Source organism: Sceloporus undulatus, chromosome 4, assembly GCF_019175285.1.
Source record: "Sceloporus undulatus isolate JIND9_A2432 ecotype Alabama chromosome 4, SceUnd_v1.1, whole genome shotgun sequence".
NCBI lineage: Eukaryota > Metazoa > Chordata > Lepidosauria > Squamata > Phrynosomatidae > Sceloporus > Sceloporus undulatus.
Window position 1 is genome coordinate 4,551,006 of NC_056525.1, and position 18,003 is coordinate 4,569,008.

The window sequence follows — 18,003 nt, forward strand, 5'->3', positions numbered from 1 at the left end:
GGACAGTGTTGTTTTCCCCTTTCTGATACAAGGTAAAATATTGTCCAGTTCAAGCTGTCATCAGAGGATGTATTGCCATAGAAGCAGAGTTGGAAGAGATCCCAAGGGCCATCCAGTCCAAACCCATTCTGCCATGTGGGAATATACAATAAAAGCACTCTTGACAGGGCCATCCAGCCTCTCTTTAAAAAGCTCCCAAGGAGACTCCACCACCCTCCAAGTCAGCATATTACACTGGCCAACAGCTCTTACTATCAGGGAGTTCTAATGTTTAGGTAGAATCTCTTTTCCTATAGTTTGAATCCATTGCTCCATGTCCTGCTCTCTGGAGCAACAGAAAACAAGCTTGCTCCACCTTCAATATGGCATCCTTTTAAATATTTAAACATGGCTATCGTGTCACCTCTTAACTGTCTCTTCTTCAGGCTAAATGTATCCTAAGCCACTTGTTACATAGGTCATGGCTTCAATTAAGTTCTTAATGTTTAGGAGGAATCTCTTGCAATTAGAATCCATTGGTTCATGGTCTGATTTCTGGAGCAGTAGAAAATAAGCTTGCTGCATCTTCTACATGACATCCCTTCAAATAATTAATGCCTATTCAGATAACTGTGACTGTCCTACATGCCTGCATACTAGGTGGCCAGCCTTCAAACTCTGCCCAAGACCTATCCTAAGTAAGTAGCTAACTCACAAAATTATTTTAAAAAGAAGCATTAAGTGTCTGCTTAAAGAATCCAGTTTTCGTTTTTTTAAAAAAAGATTCAGGCTGGAAAGGACTGGTAGCTGCCTCGGTTATCTTTGATAGGCAGGATACAACCGAAATATCTATCTATTTATTTATTTATTATAGCTGTACGCCAAGTAACTCCTCAATAATCACAATTCTTTCCTTGATTTCCATTACAACAAGTAATGGCAAACATTTACTGCGATCTGTCTGTCTGATTTGTACATTTCCTATAGAGTGCGTGTTTGTGAGAAGGCATAGGCACAGTTTAAGGAGATAATAATAATAATAATAATAATAATAATAATAATAATAATAATTTATTTATATACCACTATTCCAACAGAGATAAACCTCTTCCAGCACTTTACTACTTCAAACCACCATTGAGAGGCCCCCATGGGAGGGAATGGTTGCTTTTCCACATTAGAAAGAATTCCCTGCAAGTAGACAACAAAAGAGGGAGGAGGAAGAAACATCAACAATTTAAGATATGTGGATAACACCATACTACTAGCAGAAAACATAATAGACCTGGAACAACTACTAAGGAAGGTCAAAGAAGAAAGTGCAAAGGCAGGTCTACTGCTGAACATAAAGAAAACAAAAAATAATAACCATGGAGGCTATATACAAATTCAACCTAGATAATGAGGCAATCAAATAGTTAAAGATTTCCCATACCTTGGATCAAGCATTGATCAGGAAGGAGACTAGGAATGGGAACGATAGCCATGAAAGAACTAGACAGGATTCTAAAGCGTAAAGGTACATAACTGAGTATCAAAATTAGAATTGTCCAAGACATCATATTTCCCCCATCACCGTGAATGGATGTGAGAGCTGGACAGAAAAGAAAGCAGAAAGAAAGAAAATCAAGTCATTTGAGATGTAGTGCTGGAGAAGAGTGCTGAGGATGTTGTGGATGGCCCAAGAGACAAAGAAGTGAGTCACAGATCAAGCCTGAAATCTTCCTGGAAGCCAGGATGATTAAATTGAAGCTGTTGTATTTTGGCCACTTCATGAGAAGGCAAATGATGCTAGGAAAGGTGGAAAGGAGGAGAAAGAGAGGAAGATGCCATGCCAAATAGATAGACTCAATCAGAAAGGTCAGGGGGCTGAATTTACAGGACCAGAGCAGAGCAAGGGAGGTCTTGAAGGTGTCTCATCCACAGGATTGCCGTGAATTGGAGTCGACCTTAGAGCAGTTGACACCAGCATGTCCGCAAGAAAGAGGACTCCGGCCTTGTTTACTAGTTTTCTATGTGAAAGGAGCTTTTTCTGTATCTGTGGGCTTTCCCAGTCCAGTGTTCTGTACCTACAGATTTATTTATCAGGGATTGCAATCATGTGTTAAATCAACTGAGCAGAGATGGGAACTGTGAGGCCATCCAGATGTTGGAAAGCAGCTTCCACTTCTCTTCTCCATTGGCTCTGCTGGGACTTGCAATCCAACATTTGAATGGCCAGACAATCCTCGTTCCTTTCTTAGAGGGTAAACATTCATGGAGCAGGCGGGGGAAATGCAGTGCTCCAAAGGCATGGAGAGCTTCTGACTCCATTAAAGGAAAAGTGGCATTTTTTCTTTTGTCAGAGCTTGCCATTCTTCCTCTCTTCCTGGGGATGGAGCTGCTGTACTGGGACGATTTCAGCATAGGTAGACTGCCAGGTTCTTCCAGAACTACAGGTATTTTGGTTTTGCTGATGTCCTCCTTTCTTGACTCACAATTTTATTGAGTCCTCCTCCCTGGCTATTCTCTTCCCCTTTTATTTCAAGAGTTTAATGATGTGGGATTGTGGAGATCTGCTCCAAGAGGAATGCTGGGAGATGTGGGATGTGCTGATTTATAAATACAAAGCGAAGTCTCCCCCTGCAAGGCAACCCACACAATTGATGAGGAAGAGAATCCCCATAAGGCTAGCTCCCTTTGGGTCAATTAAGATGCAGCTATTCTGTGAGTAGCTTCCCATTCCATGGATGCCTTGTCTTTCTGTGTAGATGAATAAATAAGTAAATAGACCAGGCAGACAACTTTCCGGTGTGAATGGTTTGCTTGTCAACTATAGAAACAGAGGCCGGCATTGGCTTCTGGAAATATGGACACCACCGTAGTTAGAGCAAGGGTGCATAAAAGTAGGCCTCCGACAGCTGTTGTGGGACTGCAGTTCCTATCAGTGGTGAGGGATGATGGGAGCTACAGTCCAAATCGAGGGCCATTTGTCCTTCAACCTGATTTGGATGACTTTGCACAACCTGAGGAAGGCAACTTCCCTATATTGGGAGAAAGGTGAGATATAAGAAAATAAAATAATTGATGACTGGCGATATCAGAGGTTTCTCATTTGTAAGGTCATCCTAAATCAAAGGTCCAAAACACCCTGCAGAAATAATCCAGTTTGAGACTGCTGTAAATGCCCTGGCTAGGGAATCCTGGGAATTGTAGTTTGTTGTGGCACCAGAGCTCTCTGACAGAGAAAGCTAAACATCTCTCAAAACTACAGTTGCCAGGACTACTTAGCATTGAGCCAGGGCAGGGAATGCAATCTCAAGCCGGATCATTTCTGCAGTGTGTTTTGGCACAAACCACTATCACCACCATGACCAGTCTGGTGTAGAGCAGCCCTCACAAGTCTGGGCCCTGCAGACTACATCTCCCACAATCCCACAAGCGGTGCAGCAAGGCCTGAGAACTGATGTGGGGACTAATGCAGAGCATGCTTTGAACTTAAATGAATTTTTCATTCTTATGTGAATTAAGCTGTACGAACGGAGCTTCCCACACAGTTATGTTTGGGCCACAGGCATACATTCCTCTAAACTGGTGCAAGAGTATTGGGGGCCCTTCCCCCTCTTCTCCTCCGCTCTTCCACTGAGTTTGTGATCTGAAAGGGAAAACAGAAGTCTCTATCAGTTCTTTACCAAAAAAAAAAAAATTCCTGATCTTGAAAAGGTCAAACCTGAAGGAATGAGTCATTTTGGCTTCCTCTGGAGGCTTCATTGCCTTCCAGTGTTGTTCCTACCTTTTCTTGTTTTTCTGTTTTTCTTTCTTTCTTTCCTTCTTTTTGGATAATATGCATATTTTATTTTAATCCGGAGCACAGGGAGTGCCATCTGGGGAATGTCGGACCAAGAGACACGGACTAATTGAAAATCTCTTAAGCTGGAAAATTTTTTTTCTGCCAAAGCAACTGGAAGTTGGAAGGAATTTCAGCATTAACTTAATTCTAGAAATAGGTTATTAAAAAATTACATTTTTGATTGATTGAATGAGAGAGAGAGGGGTTGGTAAAAGCCAACGCATCCTGAGATGGGTACTTCTGAGCAGGGCCAGCTCTAGGTATTTTGCCACCCTAGGCGAGAAATGTTTTGGCACCCCTGTCGCCCCTCATAATTATTTTCACCCCTTGATCTCCGCTGTTCCATTTGTTAAAGCTAAACATGACATAAAACTTAGGCCCTTTACAGACGGGCCTAAAAGTACGCGCTCTGCGTGTACTAGGGTTAGAAAAGAGCATCCTTTCCGGACGCTCCCAACCTTAGGACTCGTGGAGTGCGCACAAAATGGCGGTGGCCGTTCCACATGGCCGCCGCCATTACGACCGCGCCACCTCCAAATGTCTGTGCCGCGCAAGGGCGCCTAGAGTGCCCTTTCCACGGCGTAAGAAGGAGCTCTGAAATGGAGCTCCTTCTGGGGTTTGCGTCGCTAGGTGCAGCCTTTACATGGCTGCACCCAGCGACGCAAAGGAGAAAGCCTTGAGAAAGCCAGAGGAGAAAGCCTTGAAGCCCCAAGGACACCCCTTTCCAGGCCACGGGGAAGCGGCCTTTTGCTGCTTCCCCGCGGCCTGGAAAGCAGCGGATCGGGGCCTTGGAGGCTGCCGGTCTGGCAGCTGAGGCCCCAATACAGCGGGGAAAGGGGCGGGTGCAGGCCACCCCAAACAGGCGGTCTGTAACCCACCTTAGGTTCCAATCTCTCCTCAGTATTGATAATTAGTCAAAAAGCCAATTAGTTTTTTACAGGTTAAAGACTTTTTTTATTGCTGTAATATTTGGAATGGAGACTAATGCATACATATTCCTTTTGCAAGCTGAAAGCATCATTCATTCTAATGATGTGGAAAAATCTGGATCTCATCCCATGAATTTGTGGGGTAGTAGTGGTCCATCTATGACCCCTAAAAACCAAAAATCTTCCCCCAAAGGGCAGAAAAGGGTGTCACAAGAGAGAGAAGAAAACCAGTAGAGTCACCAGGTGAAAGGACCAGGGCTGCAGTTTGATACCACTTTAGCGGTCTTTGGCTCCCAGGGTGACCAGCTGTCCTAACCACAAAGGAGGACAAGGCACCGCAAAATGTAGGATTTTCAAGTAAAATGGAGGACATGACCAAGTAAAAGCTGCAACCCCTCATATAACTATAAATTCATGCTTCTTAGCAATGCTCAAAAGGGAGGACATATTTAGAATTCCTTCTGGACAGAAGTCTGAAGTGTAAGATATACTGTACCCCAGAAAAAGAGGACATCTGGTCAACTTGTGGGTTCCATGCTATGGAGCCCTGGCTCCACTGCTCTCTGACTGAGAAGGCAAAATCTCCTTCAAAAATCCAAATCCCAGGATTCCATAGCATGGAGCCAGGGCAGTTAAAGTGGTATCAAATTGCATTATTTCTGCAGTGTAGATGCAGCCTATGAAACAAGGATGGGAATGGCTCCAGGGCGAAAGAAAAGACACATAGTAGGCACACCATTTACAACGCTTTAGAAATAAACTATAATAATAACAAGAAGCGTGGGCAAGCCACACTCTCTCAGCCCCAGAGGAAGGCCATGGCAAGCCTTTCCTGAACAAGTCTCTCTCTTGGCAAGAGAGAGAAGAAGGAAGGAAGGAAGAGAAGAAGGAGGGAGGGCGGAAGGAAGGAAGAGGGAAGAAAGGGAGGGGGAGGGAAGGAAGGAAGGAAGGGGGAAGGTAGGAAAGAAGGAAGGAAGGCAAGAAGGAAGGGGGAGGGAGGGAGGGACAGGAGGAAAGAAAGAGGGAAGGAAGGAAGGAAAAGGAGAGAAGGAAGGAAAGAAAGGTGAAGGAAAGAAGATAGAGGGAAGGAAGGAAGGAGGGAGGGAGGGAGAAGGGAGGCACTCTGCACTCCACAACAAACTCCAACTCCCAGAATTCCATAGCCTTGAGCCAGAAAGAGTTAAAGCAGTGCCAAACCAGGTTAATTCTCCAGTGTGGATGCAGCCCAGGAGTAGCAGAGCGCAGCAAACGTCTCCCCTGCTTTCAGCCTCAGCAAGCAGCTCTCTCTCCTGCTACTCAGAGGCTGGCAGTGCTGCTGGCTGCTCTGTTGCCTGATTCTGTGATCCTCTGGCTCCAGCCACTCTCTCGCTCTCTCTCTTTCTCTCTCTCTCTCTGGCGCCCCCTAGAGGTTGGTGCCCTAGGCAGCTGCCTAGTTCGCCTCTATGGAAGAGCCAGCCCTGCTTCCGAGGTGAAAAGGTTTAAAATCCACAAGTAGTGGAAGCATTTTTGGAAGAGGGGATCTTTGCATTCAGGTGGCCTTCCTCTTTTCTAACCAGTGCCACGGACTGATGCCAGTCTGCAAGCCACCAGATGCTGGTTTTTGGAGAATTTCTAGGCAAGAAAGAAACAGTTGTAGGCACAAATATGATACCAGTCTCTGGCCCATTGGCAAAATATGGTACCAGTCTATTAGAGGACTAGGAATGGGAAGGGATGAAAGAACTAGACAAGATCCTCAAGTGCAAAGATATACATTGGCAAACTGAGCAGTTTCTCTTCAGATGCCCCTGGATTGTGGAATGACCTGCCGAAGCTAAATGGGTTGTCCACATTTGAAACAGCATTCTGGTAGGTTTACCCAGATGATTTTTAAACAGTGAATTTTAAATGATGAGTTTTACATGTGGATTGTTTTAAGTTCATCAGAAAAATACGACTGACTACAGAATAAACTATACTTAGTGTATATATATGTGTGTGTGTGTGTGTATGCAATATAGTGGTAATAGGGAATGTTTTTGTCTTCAGCATCTGGCATTCCCTGCCAGTCTCCCATCCAAGTGCTAACCAGGCCTGATCCTGCTAAGCATGTTTGATTATTCCCAGAGGAGACCCACAAAGGGAAAGCTACATTTGGGAAGTCATTTATGTACCTAATTCCACAGTAATCCCACCTGAAGTCATTTGCTACAGTTAATAAATTTCTCTATAATACAGTCAGTACAATAGAAATGTTGTTTGTCATTTTAAACTGATGTGTATTTTAATTGATAGGTTTAGCAGATGTTGTTTATCTGTTTATTGTTGTTGTTCCCTGCCTCGATTCATGGGGAGAGGTGGATAAGATGATATTAATAGCAATAACAATCATAATCATAATAATTCCTGATCTTGAAAAGGTCAAATCTGAAGGAATGAGTCATTTTCTCTCCCTCTGGAGGCTTCATTGCCTTCCAGTGTTGTTCTTACCTTACCTTACCTTTCCTTCCTTCCTTCCTTCCTTTTTGGATAATGATGCAAGTTTTATGTCAATCCTGAACCCAGGGAGTGCCATCTGGGGAATGTCAGGTCAAGAGACACAGACTAATTTAAAGTCCGTTAAGTTGGAAACTGGTGATCTAGACCAATGCCACTATCGTTACTACAATTGTAATAATACTTAGTATTAACAATTAAGTTAGGAATTTCCAAGCCATTGTGTTCCCTCTTACCATGAATGGATGCAAGAGCTGGAGAGTGAGGAAAGTGGATAGGAAGAAAACCCATTCCTTGGCGCTGAGGCTCCCATGGACAGCCAGAAAGACAAGCAAATGGGTCCTTGAGCAGATCAGGCCTGAAATCTGCCTGCGAGCCAAGATGGTGAAACTCAGGCTGTCCTACTTCGGACATATCATGAGAATCAGGAGAAGGAAAGACTCCTGAGGAAATGCTGGGGAAGGTGGAGGAAGGCCCCTTTTGCAGGGCCTGAGCAGAGAAGTGGGGGACAGGGGGGTTTTGCATGAAGAGATGTGCACCTGTGAATTGATTCCAAACCAAGAGGCCGTTCCCACGACACTTTAAGACAGCAAATCTCTCTGTGGCATTTAAATCTGATTTGAAGCACCCAAGTGGCATCGTTCTGGATCAAAATGTGGCCTGAAGGAGGGTAATGGACTGGGGATTCTGGGCCTGGTAGTCCAGAAACAGCCACAGCTTTGCCCCAGACTTCAAAAACTAGTCTGAAGGGGAGAATGAAGGCTGGGGCTTCTGGCTTTGGTAGTCCAAAGACAGCTCATTCAGCTCCACAGAAGGCAGGAAGGCTGGGGAATGTGGGTCTGGCAGTCCAGATTCGGGTTCGAAGAAGCCTGGCTGAAAGGAGCGCTGGGGAGGATTGTGGGAGCTGCAGCCCCTCGACCTCCTCCCATGTCCTTAGTCCTGCTTTTTGCCCTGGCTTTACTCGTAACAAGTTGCCATTCCCAGCGAAGAATCTCCCACTGCTACTAATCGTTCTGGCCGAAAGGACCAGCAGCAACCTTCCCCCGAAGAGCTTGGAGAGGCAGTGCCACCCGCAGAGCAGCCAGGGAAGGGGCTGGCAGCCAAAGAGAGGAGCCCCCCAAACCCCCTTCGCAAAGCAAGTGACAAGTCGGACATTGGAAATCGGAGTTTCTTGACATGCCTTGAGCTTCCCAGCCCTGAAAGCCTCTTGAAAGGGGAGCCTGGGGGCCACTTGGGGCGCCCCCCCGGGATGCCCCTGGCCCCTGATGCTGCCGGGCGGCCGGGAGGAGGAGGAGGAGGAGGAGGAGGCGCCTGCTGCCGCTGCCCCGGAGCCCCAGCCCTCCTTCTGTCCGGCCGGGATGGGCTGCTGCTGCTGCTGCTGCTGCTTCTTGGGGCAGCCATGGCCGAGGCAGGGCGTCCGGCGGAGACCGGCCAGGAGGGGCTCCCTGGCGGCTATCCAGACCAGCCCCCCCCCGGGCCCAGGGGGGGGAGGGGCCGAGGCCCCGGGGGGCCCCCCCTCCGGAGCCCCCAGGTCAGCCCCCAGCAGGACCGGCAGGGAGGGAGCTCTTGGGGTCACTCTGGAGGAAGAGGCTCCTTCTGCTCCTGCTGCCCCTCTCCTCCTTCCTCCCCATCGTTTCCCTCAGCCCTGGGGCTTGCTTGGCAGGATTTCTCGGGAGGGCTGCTGGCTTGCTTGCTTGCTTTGAAGTCTTGCCTCCCTCGGAGGCTGAGAGAGTGTGACTTCCCCCGGTGGCTCAGGTTAGCCCCCAAGGAGCTGGGACTTTGAAAGCCTCTTGGCTGGGTTTCTTGGCTCCCTCTGAGGCTGAGAGAGTGTGACTGGCCCAAGTCGCTGTCCTTGTATGGAAAGGATTCGCTCTTGCCTTTCTAGGACTTAATCATGGTCTTTTAGGATGTATGTGCCTCTGGTCCAGTGTCCAGTGCCCCTCTGTATTGTGTCCTTGTTGTTGTTGTTGTTGTTGTTGTTGTTGTTTTTGTTGTTGTTGTGTGCCTTGAAGTCACGTCTGACTTATGACACCTCTAAGCTCTCATGGGGTTTTCTTGGCAAGATTTGTTCAGAGAGCAGTTGCTCTTGCCAGCCTCAGAGGCTGAGAGAGTGCAACTTTTGCCCAAGAGCCCTCCAAGTGGGTTTCCATGGTCAAGCCAGGATTCGAACCCTGGCCTTCAGAGTCGCAGTCCAAGAGTCAAAGCACTGTGCTGGCTTGCAAACAAAAAAGTTAGTATTATTGTCTCTCTGCGGCAGATGGACTGAGTTTATAGGAACTGTTAAGTTTTGGAAGTGAAAGAGAAATGTGTCAAAACTCATTCAAATTGGATAATGATTGCTTTAAATTCAGAAAAAGAAGAAAATAAACATAAAAATAAAGGATGGACCAAGAAGAGACCCGTCCTGCCTCCAGTTATCTCTGGGAAGTAAATATGGAAGGTCTGAAAAAGGGCTGGGGATTCTGGGGGTTGCAGTCCCAACACGTTTGCAAGGGTTCCACTTCAAGAAGGCCAAAAATGCACCAAGATTTCAGATTTCTTTCACGCAGAAATGCCAAATGGGCTGCACTTTGCACCCTTCAGGTAGGCCAGACTACATCTCCTCCTGGCTGGGGATTCTGGGAGTTGTAGTCCAACGCGTTTGCAAGGGTTCCACTTGAGGAAGGCCAATTTAAACAATAACCTTAGCCGCAAAGGTCACTGAATTTCCAGGTAGACTGCTCTGTGGAAAGCAGACCTATCAGTTACTGCCAAGATGAACATCCAAAAATCACCAAACAGCGATACTTTTATGGGGCCCACTGAATGCAAAAAAATACACCTTGCATGCTTTCAAAGCTTTCCTGGCCTTTTCGTCGGGGAAAGATGTCCGAAATTGTACAGGAAAAAAGGAAAATTAAGACGCTGTTAGCCCCGAGCTGCATTTTGTCAAGATGTGGCTGTTTTCATTTCAGACTAGCATCCTCTTAATTTTTTAATTTGTTTTCTCCATTAGGATTTTTAACACCCGATGAAGATGCCAGTGGAGCTTCGAAAGCTTGCAACATGTATTTTTTTGCATTTATTTGGCACAATAAAGGTATCAGTGTTTTGTGGATTTTGGATGTTATTTATTTTGCCATATAGCCAACATGGCTGCCCCTGGATATGCCAACGTGAAGTTAAACTGTGGAATTCCTTGCCACATGATGGAGTGGCAGCTGCCAGCTTGGGTGGATTTAAAGGGAGATTGGATATCTTTATGGAGGTTGGGCCTATCAGTGGCTACTAGTCAAGATGGCTATGGGTCACATCCAGTCTGAGATGCAATATACCTCTATCTGTCAGTTGCTGGGGAACATGAGATGGTGAGGCACTTGCACCCATGTTCCACTCCTGGGTTTTTCAACCATCTGGCCAATATGGGAACAGAAAACTGAACAAGGTTGGCATGGTTCTTTTTGTGTCCTTATGGCTATAGCTCCAAGTTACAAAAAGTTCCTTTTTTTGGGGGGGGGATGATAGCTTCCAGACTCCTTCAGCCAGGGATTCTGGGAACTGTAGTGCACAAAAGAGGAACTTTCCCAAGCTCTGAGCCATCACTGGCTGATTGATTCTGCAAAATTCCACAATTGCTGGGGATTCTGGGATCTATAGTCAAAACAATCCCAGCTGTTCCAAACAATGCTGAGTGGCAGAATAGAAGCTTGTCATGCAAATGCTTCAGTTTCTTTAACTTAGTTGAAAGGATGATGGGAAAGATGATCTCTGCCCTTTGGTGAAAAAACCGACAACATCCTGGGATATGTATTTGTAGCCAACATGGTTCAGTTGTTTGAGTGTAGGAAGAGGACTCCAGAAGACCAGGGTTCGAATCCCTGCTCAGCCATGGGTACCCCTTGAGTGACCTTAGGCAAGTCACACTCTCTCAGCCTCAGAACACATTCTGCAAGAAAGCTCCATGGTAGGTTCATCTTAGCGCCCACTGTAGTGAATGGACCAGGGAGAGACCATCTAAGACCTAATCTGCACTGCAGATATAATGCAATTTGGCACCACTTTGACTGCCATGGCTCAGTGCTATGACTTTCTGGGATTTGTAGATCTGTGAGCTATTAAAGAGTTCTGGGGCCACAGCAAAGTGCAAATCCTAGGATGCCACAGCATGGAGCCCTGGCTGTTGAGTCCTATCCAGAGGCTCAGCTCCTGCAGGCAATGCCAGGAGAGGGTTAACTCTGCTCCAAGCAGCTGGTGCCAGGTGTCTGTGCCACTCAGGGAGAAGAGAGGCAGCCAAAGCCATCCTCCTCTTCTATGCCATGCCCTATGCCCTGCTTGGACCGATGCCTTGGGAAGAAGGGCTACAGAGTCTGGCCCTGGAGAAGAGTTTGCCAAGTGGGTGAAGCCTAGTAAAGCTTTTGATCAATGTGCCATGTGTCTCCCTCGTCACCACCTTTTGTGGCTGGGATTCTGTGCTGTGTGCTTTGTTATCATGTGTCTTCGACTATGATTTATGGACTTATCTCAGATCTGTCCTCATGAAGCACAACAAACATGTGTATCTCACAATACAGAAAACATGCAGTTGCGTTGGCCATTTAACAATCCAAACAAAAATCCATCAGTGATATCTTTATTGGCCAACCAAAATGCACAGTATATTTGTTGCAAGTATATTTCCCCCCCTCCTGTTTGGTTTGTAACATCTTGCCTGATAAGAAGCCCATGGAGCTTCAAAAGCTTGCAACAAGTATATTGTGCATTTCAGTTGGCCAATAAAGGGATCACTGATGGATTTTTGTTTGTATTAGCAAAAATGTGTATTTGTTGTTATTGTTGCAATGTGCCTTCAAATCAACTCTGATGGTGGTCCTATCCTAGGGGTGTTTTTAGCAAGATTTACTCAGAGGTGGCTTGCCATTGCCTTCCCAATGCTCTTCTTCTTCTTCTTCTTCTTCTTCTTCTTCTTTCCTTACAAAAACCATTTTCATAAAATCCTAGAACCCTAGAGTTGGGGGAGACATTAAGGGCCATCCAGTCCAGCCCAATTCTGCCATATATTTTTAAAACTTTGTATTGTGCAATATTTTTATTTTTTGGTTTTGCTTTTTAGCTGCTACTGTTTCAACTCTCTTAAGCTTTCTTGAGTTCCAGACCTGGGGGGGGGGGGAGCTGGGGTGTAAATATATACATAAATAAATCCTTTTGGACTACAACTGCAACCAACTAAACTGTTTTGGATTGCAAGTCCCAGAACCATAATGTGGGCAAGAGCAGATTATCAAATTTGTATCGATTGCCTTTGTTTCTATTTCTTACATTTTTGTTTAGTTTTTTTATCCACCTGATTCCCAATGCAGCTATATTCCCCCATTTTTTGCTGGAAGTATTCTAGAAAAAAGTTCCCAGTCCTCAAGATATTTGTTGGTTTTCTCATATCCATCTCCAGCAAGTCCAGGAATGCAGAGCTTTTTGTGGATGCAGCATGCTCCCTTCCTCACCCGCCTGTCTCACCTTTGCAGGTCTATGCGGCCTTGCCCTTCTCCAGGAAACTCTGCTATGCCATCGGGGGTGCCCCCTACCAGCTCACGGGAAATGCCCTGGGGTTCTTCTTCCAGATCTTCTTGCTGGATGTTGTGCAGGTGAGTTGAGAGATGTGCCCAGGTTCTTTGCTTTGCATGACTGGATGCCCCCCACCCAGCCCTTTCTTTGATGCCAACCTGATTCTGTCTCTTCATTTGCTCTTGTCCAGCTGGAACCGATCCATGCATCGCTGATCCTTTTCCTTGGGAGAGCCTGGGACGCCATGGCGGATCCTGTGGTCGGAACCCTGGTCAGCCGGAGCCCCCGGAGGAAATGGGGCAAACTGATCCCCTGGTGAGTGAGATCCAAAGGGGATACTGGGAGCGGGATTCATGATGGTGGCATTTTGGAAGGTCAATGGGCTAATGGTCAAGGGGTCGGACTGGGAGTTGGGAGATGGAGAACCATGGCAGCATAGAAAGACCACCAACCCTGACAGGAGTTGTCCCAGTTGCAATTACAGTTGGCCCTCTGTTCCTATGGGGAATCCGTTTCAAACCCCCGCCCCCCCCAAAATGGAGGCTCACACTTATTCAAGCCACATAGCCTTGTGGAGCATGTCATTGCAATTAGTGGAGGTTGCCCCTCCACATTTATTCAAGAATGCGGATCTCTGATCTGCGCATTAGGAGGGGTGACAGTAATTATAACAAATTTCTCAGTATAATCAGCTCGCCACATTTGCAGCTTTGACTTTTGTGGATTTGATGATTTGCAGATTTGATTAATATGCTCTCTCTAAGAATCACTAGGTCCTCCAGAGGCATTCTGTTGGGCATTGACTGAGCTGGAGGATCTAGAGATTACTAGAGAAAGCACTTCCATAGGCATTTGTTGGTCCTCTTGCATGAATCTATGGTCAAATTCTGGCAGATGTTGACCACAGAGTTCTGTTGGAGGACATCAAGATTCCTAGAGAAGTGTTCTCTCAGCTTAAAGAAAGTAGTGTGTTTTTTATTTGTGGTTTTCCCACTTTCATGGGGATCTTGTGCCCCTAACCCCAGCAATGTGAAAGGCCTACTGAATAGTGGAACCTCCAAACACACAGGTAGTATAAATTCAACTTAAACAATGAGGAGATGGAAATAGTTCAAGATTTCCCATATCTTGGATCAAACATTGATCAGAACGGGGAGTACAGTCAAGAACTCAAAAGAAGATTAGGAATGGGAAGGGCAGCTATGAAAGAACTAGACAAAATCCTAAAGTGTAAAGACATACTATTGAACAATAAAGTTAGGAAGGCCCAAGCCATGTTATTCCCCTTCACCGGTTATGAATGTGAGAGCTGGACAGTGAAGAAAGGAGATAGGAAGGAAATCAATTCAGCTGAGATGTGGGACTGGAGAAGAGTGGACAGCCAAAAAGACAAACAAATGGTTCCTAGAACAGATCAAGCCGAAATATCCCTGGAAGCCAAGATGACTAAATTGAGACTGTCTTACTTCGGCTGCATCATGAGAAGGCAGGACTTATTAGAAAAGACAATGATGCTGGGGAAGGTATAAGGAAGTAGAAAGAGAAGAAGACCACATGCCAGATGGATAGACTCAATCAGAGAGACCATGGGCCCGTGCTTGAAGGAACCATCAAAAGACACTCATACAATACATGCATTAAAATATGCCAATGAAAAATCATGATTTAAAATTGACAGGATAGGCCAGCCGGAAGAGATACGTCTTTAAAGCTGTTTTAAAAGCAGCCAGTATTTTCAGCTGTCGAATCTCTTCTAGCAGGTCATTCCACAGTCTAGGGGCGGCTGAAGAAGAAGTCCTCTGGCTGACAGTTGCCAACCTAGTCCTCGCTGACCAGAGTAAATGTCAGGCAGAGGACTTGAGTGTATGGGGCAGATTATATGGAAGAAGGCGATCCTGTAGGTAACATGGACCCAAAGTATATAGAGCTTTAAAGGTATTAACCAACACTTTACTTTGCTGGACACTAATGTTCTGAATGTGATTGTCTAGTATACACTTCCTCAGTCTGGAACATCTCCCAGTATTGCCCTGCTAATAATGGCAGATATTGGCTCCCATGTCGGTGGGATGGTAAATGTACTTCCTAAATAGGTTCAACATACCTTGGATAGCTCTTTTAAAGCTATCCAGAACCTGGGAATGGATTGACTGCTCCATGGTCATGGGAGCCACCAGCTGCCCCTGGGCTCTGTTGACTGGGAATGAGGGGAGATGGTATCACAGAGTTGGAAGGGTCACCAAATCCAATCCCTTCTGCCTGCAGGAATACACAAAGCACCCTGACAGATGGCCATCCAGTCTCCATTTAAACACATCCAAAGAAGAAGCCTCCACCACTCACCATGACAATGTCTTCCAGTGTCAATCAGGAGGAAGTTCCTCCTAATATTGAAGTGGAATCTCTTTTCCTGCAGCTTAAATCCATTGCTTTGTCTCTTGTTCTCTGGAACAGCAGAAAACAAGCGTGGTCCATCCTCAATATGACATCCCTTCAAATATTTAAACATGGCTATCCTGTCCCTCTTAACCGCCTCTTCCCCAGGCTAAACATACCCAGCTCCTCATAGACCTTGATGGCTTCCAGACTTTAACCATTTTTTACCCTCCTGGACACGTTCCAGCTTGTCAATATCTTTATTGAATTGTGGTTTCCACAACTGTACGCAGTATACCATTTCCAATTGAGGTCTGACCAAAGCAGAAGAGAGTGGTACTATCACTTCTATCGATCTAGACACTACACTTCTGTTGATACAGCTGAGAATTGCATTGGCTTTTATAGCTGCTGCATCACACTATTGGCTCATGGTCAGCTTGTGAACTCCCAGATTCCCTTCGCTTGTACAGTTGTCAAGCCAGGTGTCCCCCATATCTGTGCCTTTAATTTTTTCTGCCGAAGTGCAGTAACTTACATTTCTCCCTGATGAAATTCATTGGTTGAGTCCCATAAAGCTATTCTCATAGGAAAATGTTCTCGTTTCAGGACTGTTTCTGCCATGCCTTTTGGGATTTTCTTCTACATCATGCTCTGGTTCGTCCCGTCCAATTCCCTCTCTGTGTCACTGAAGTTCTTTTGGCATTTGGTCATGTACTGCTTCTTCCAGACATCCATGAGTGTAAGGACTTATACAGTATGTGGTGGGACAGATGAATACTGATCAACCCGTTCCTTCATTTATTCATTCCTATGTTCCGAATTTTCTTTGTTAGCCTACATGTCCAAAAGTTCAAAGTGGGCTTCAGGGACAGCAGTGTAGATGTGATACAAAACATGGTGCATTTATGTACAGTTGTCCCTCCATATTTGCTAGGATTAGGAGAACAAGACCCCCGTGAATATGGAAAAACCGCAGATAACAAAAACACTGTTTTTACCTGAGAGGACACCTCTCTAGGAATCTCTAGGTCCTCCAGTGCAATTCTGTGGTCAATGTCCAACATACACTGACCATAGAATGGCACTGGAGCAGCTACAAATGGTCTTTCAGTGTAGCTTTTAGTTAAAGTTGACCACAAAGTTGCACTGGAGGACCTAGACAGTCCTAGAGAGAACATATTAATGAAATCCGTGAATAATCAAATCTGCAAATACCAAAGCCGCAAATATGGAGGGATGACTGTATTTCAGATAGGTCTGCCTACCTACAAGTGATAGTTTCAGGCCGAAGTGGAGAAAGTATGGCCTGTGGTGCCATTTCACAAACTGGGGTATTGCTTCTGGAGATTAATTGGCTCATCGTTTGTGGTATGACTGTCTCAAAGCTCAAATAGTGCAGCAAAAAGAGTGCTTTTTTGGTAAGCTGTTGATAGGAGAGTTTAAAGCAGTGTATCCCAAACTTTGGTCCTCAGATGTTTTGGACTTCCACTTGCAGAGGTCCTAGTAATTTGGTCAACAATGAGGAATTCTAGGAGCCGAAGTCCAAGACATCTGGAGGTCCAAAGTTTGGAAAACACTGTTTTAAAGTTTTGACTGACTCTTATTTACTTCAGGTCCAGAACAGCCCTAGAAGTGCTTTGGAATATTTCTTAAGGCAGGTGTTGGAGTTTCTGAAGGTCCTCAGTACCCTGAGGGCGCCAGATTATGTCTAATCTTGGAAACTAAGCAGGTTCAGATCTGGTTAGTTCTTGGATGGGAGATCACCAAATTCTGTAGGTACTGTAGGCTATATTTCAGGGGAAAGAACTGGCAAAGCCACCTCTGAGTATTCCTTGTCTAAGTAAACTCTCAGAAATTCACAGGGCTGCCATAAATTGACGGGCAACATCCACACAGAGAGTTTCTGGCTTTGGCAATGACAGTGGCATGTCATCGCCTTGAATCGCCTTTTGGGAAAAAGGTGGGTTATAAATGCCATAAATAAATAAAAATAGATAAATTGGCAAAGGGGCTGATGATACACATTTGGCTGCCAGTTTAAATCTCACTGATTGCTGGGATTAACACACTTAAATCAGTCAGAAGCTCAATTGCTGTGTCAGGTAGTAAGTGGGAAAGGGATTCCTTCCTGATCATACTTTCCTCCAGATGTTGTGGGCTATATGTTCCAATAGCCTTAGCCAAGATCGGAGGTTGCATCCCTCTAAGACCTCTTAAGCAGTCAGTTTGCACCACCGAGCCTCCAACTTTTGCCCACCCATGATATAACTAGACCATGCATGGAAACATGTTTGAGAGGCAGAACTAGTCTGAACCTTGTATCTGCCATGAATACATCAAGGTGCTCCTTGCAAGCTGCTAACTTTCTTGCTCCTTCCCCTTCCCCTCCTGCAGTATGGGGAGAAATACCAGTCTACTCCACAGGGTTGTTGTACCAATAAGACCATGTGTGAGAAGTACTTACAGTGTCCAAATGTGTTGTTGAACACTGAAAAGGTGCCAAGCAAGAACTTGGACATCTCTATAGGGATTTGAATGGATAGGAGGTGTATCTCAAGGTAAAGTCGATCTGATGGGACCTTTTCTCCCCTTTGCTTTCCTCTCCTTTAGTGCTATCACGTCCCTTATTCCTCCTTGACCATGTTCCTGGGAGGGAGCCAGGCAGACCGGGACTCAGCCACATCCTACCGTAAGTCTCTTTGCACAGCTGTGGAACTGTGACAAAGCACATTCCCTGCATGCAGTTTCCATGCTTGCCACCTTCAATTGGGGCCAAATGCCAATTTAGAAAGAGACTGGAGAGGCATGTTCCAGCTTAAAAAAAAAAAGAAATCAAAAGCATTTCCCCCACAGTTCAACTGTGTTCTTGTGTGC

The 18,003-nt window shown here is 45.7% G+C and overlaps 1 protein-coding gene across 4 annotated transcripts in view; it reads left to right on the top strand.

Annotated features, from left to right (window-relative positions):
• The first annotated feature begins 9,230 nt into the window (after positions 1-9,230).
• LOC121928064 (sodium-dependent lysophosphatidylcholine symporter 1-like) overlaps positions 9,231-18,003 on the top strand; it is a 66,125-nt gene continuing 57,352 nt past the window's right edge. For 2 of the 4 annotated variants that reach the window (XM_042462282.1, XM_042462279.1), the window contains exons 1-5: positions 9,231-9,442; positions 12,711-12,830; positions 12,941-13,065; positions 15,736-15,883; positions 17,740-17,818. In XM_042462282.1, coding sequence (XP_042318216.1) covers positions 9,257-9,442; positions 12,711-12,830; positions 12,941-13,065; positions 15,736-15,883; positions 17,740-17,818 — 658 coding nt within the window. In that variant the 5' untranslated portion in view covers positions 9,231-9,256. The remainder of the gene's footprint in view (positions 9,443-12,710; positions 12,831-12,940; positions 13,066-15,735; positions 15,884-17,739; positions 17,819-18,003) is intronic. The other 2 variants (XM_042462280.1, XM_042462283.1) reach the window with 2 other exon arrangements.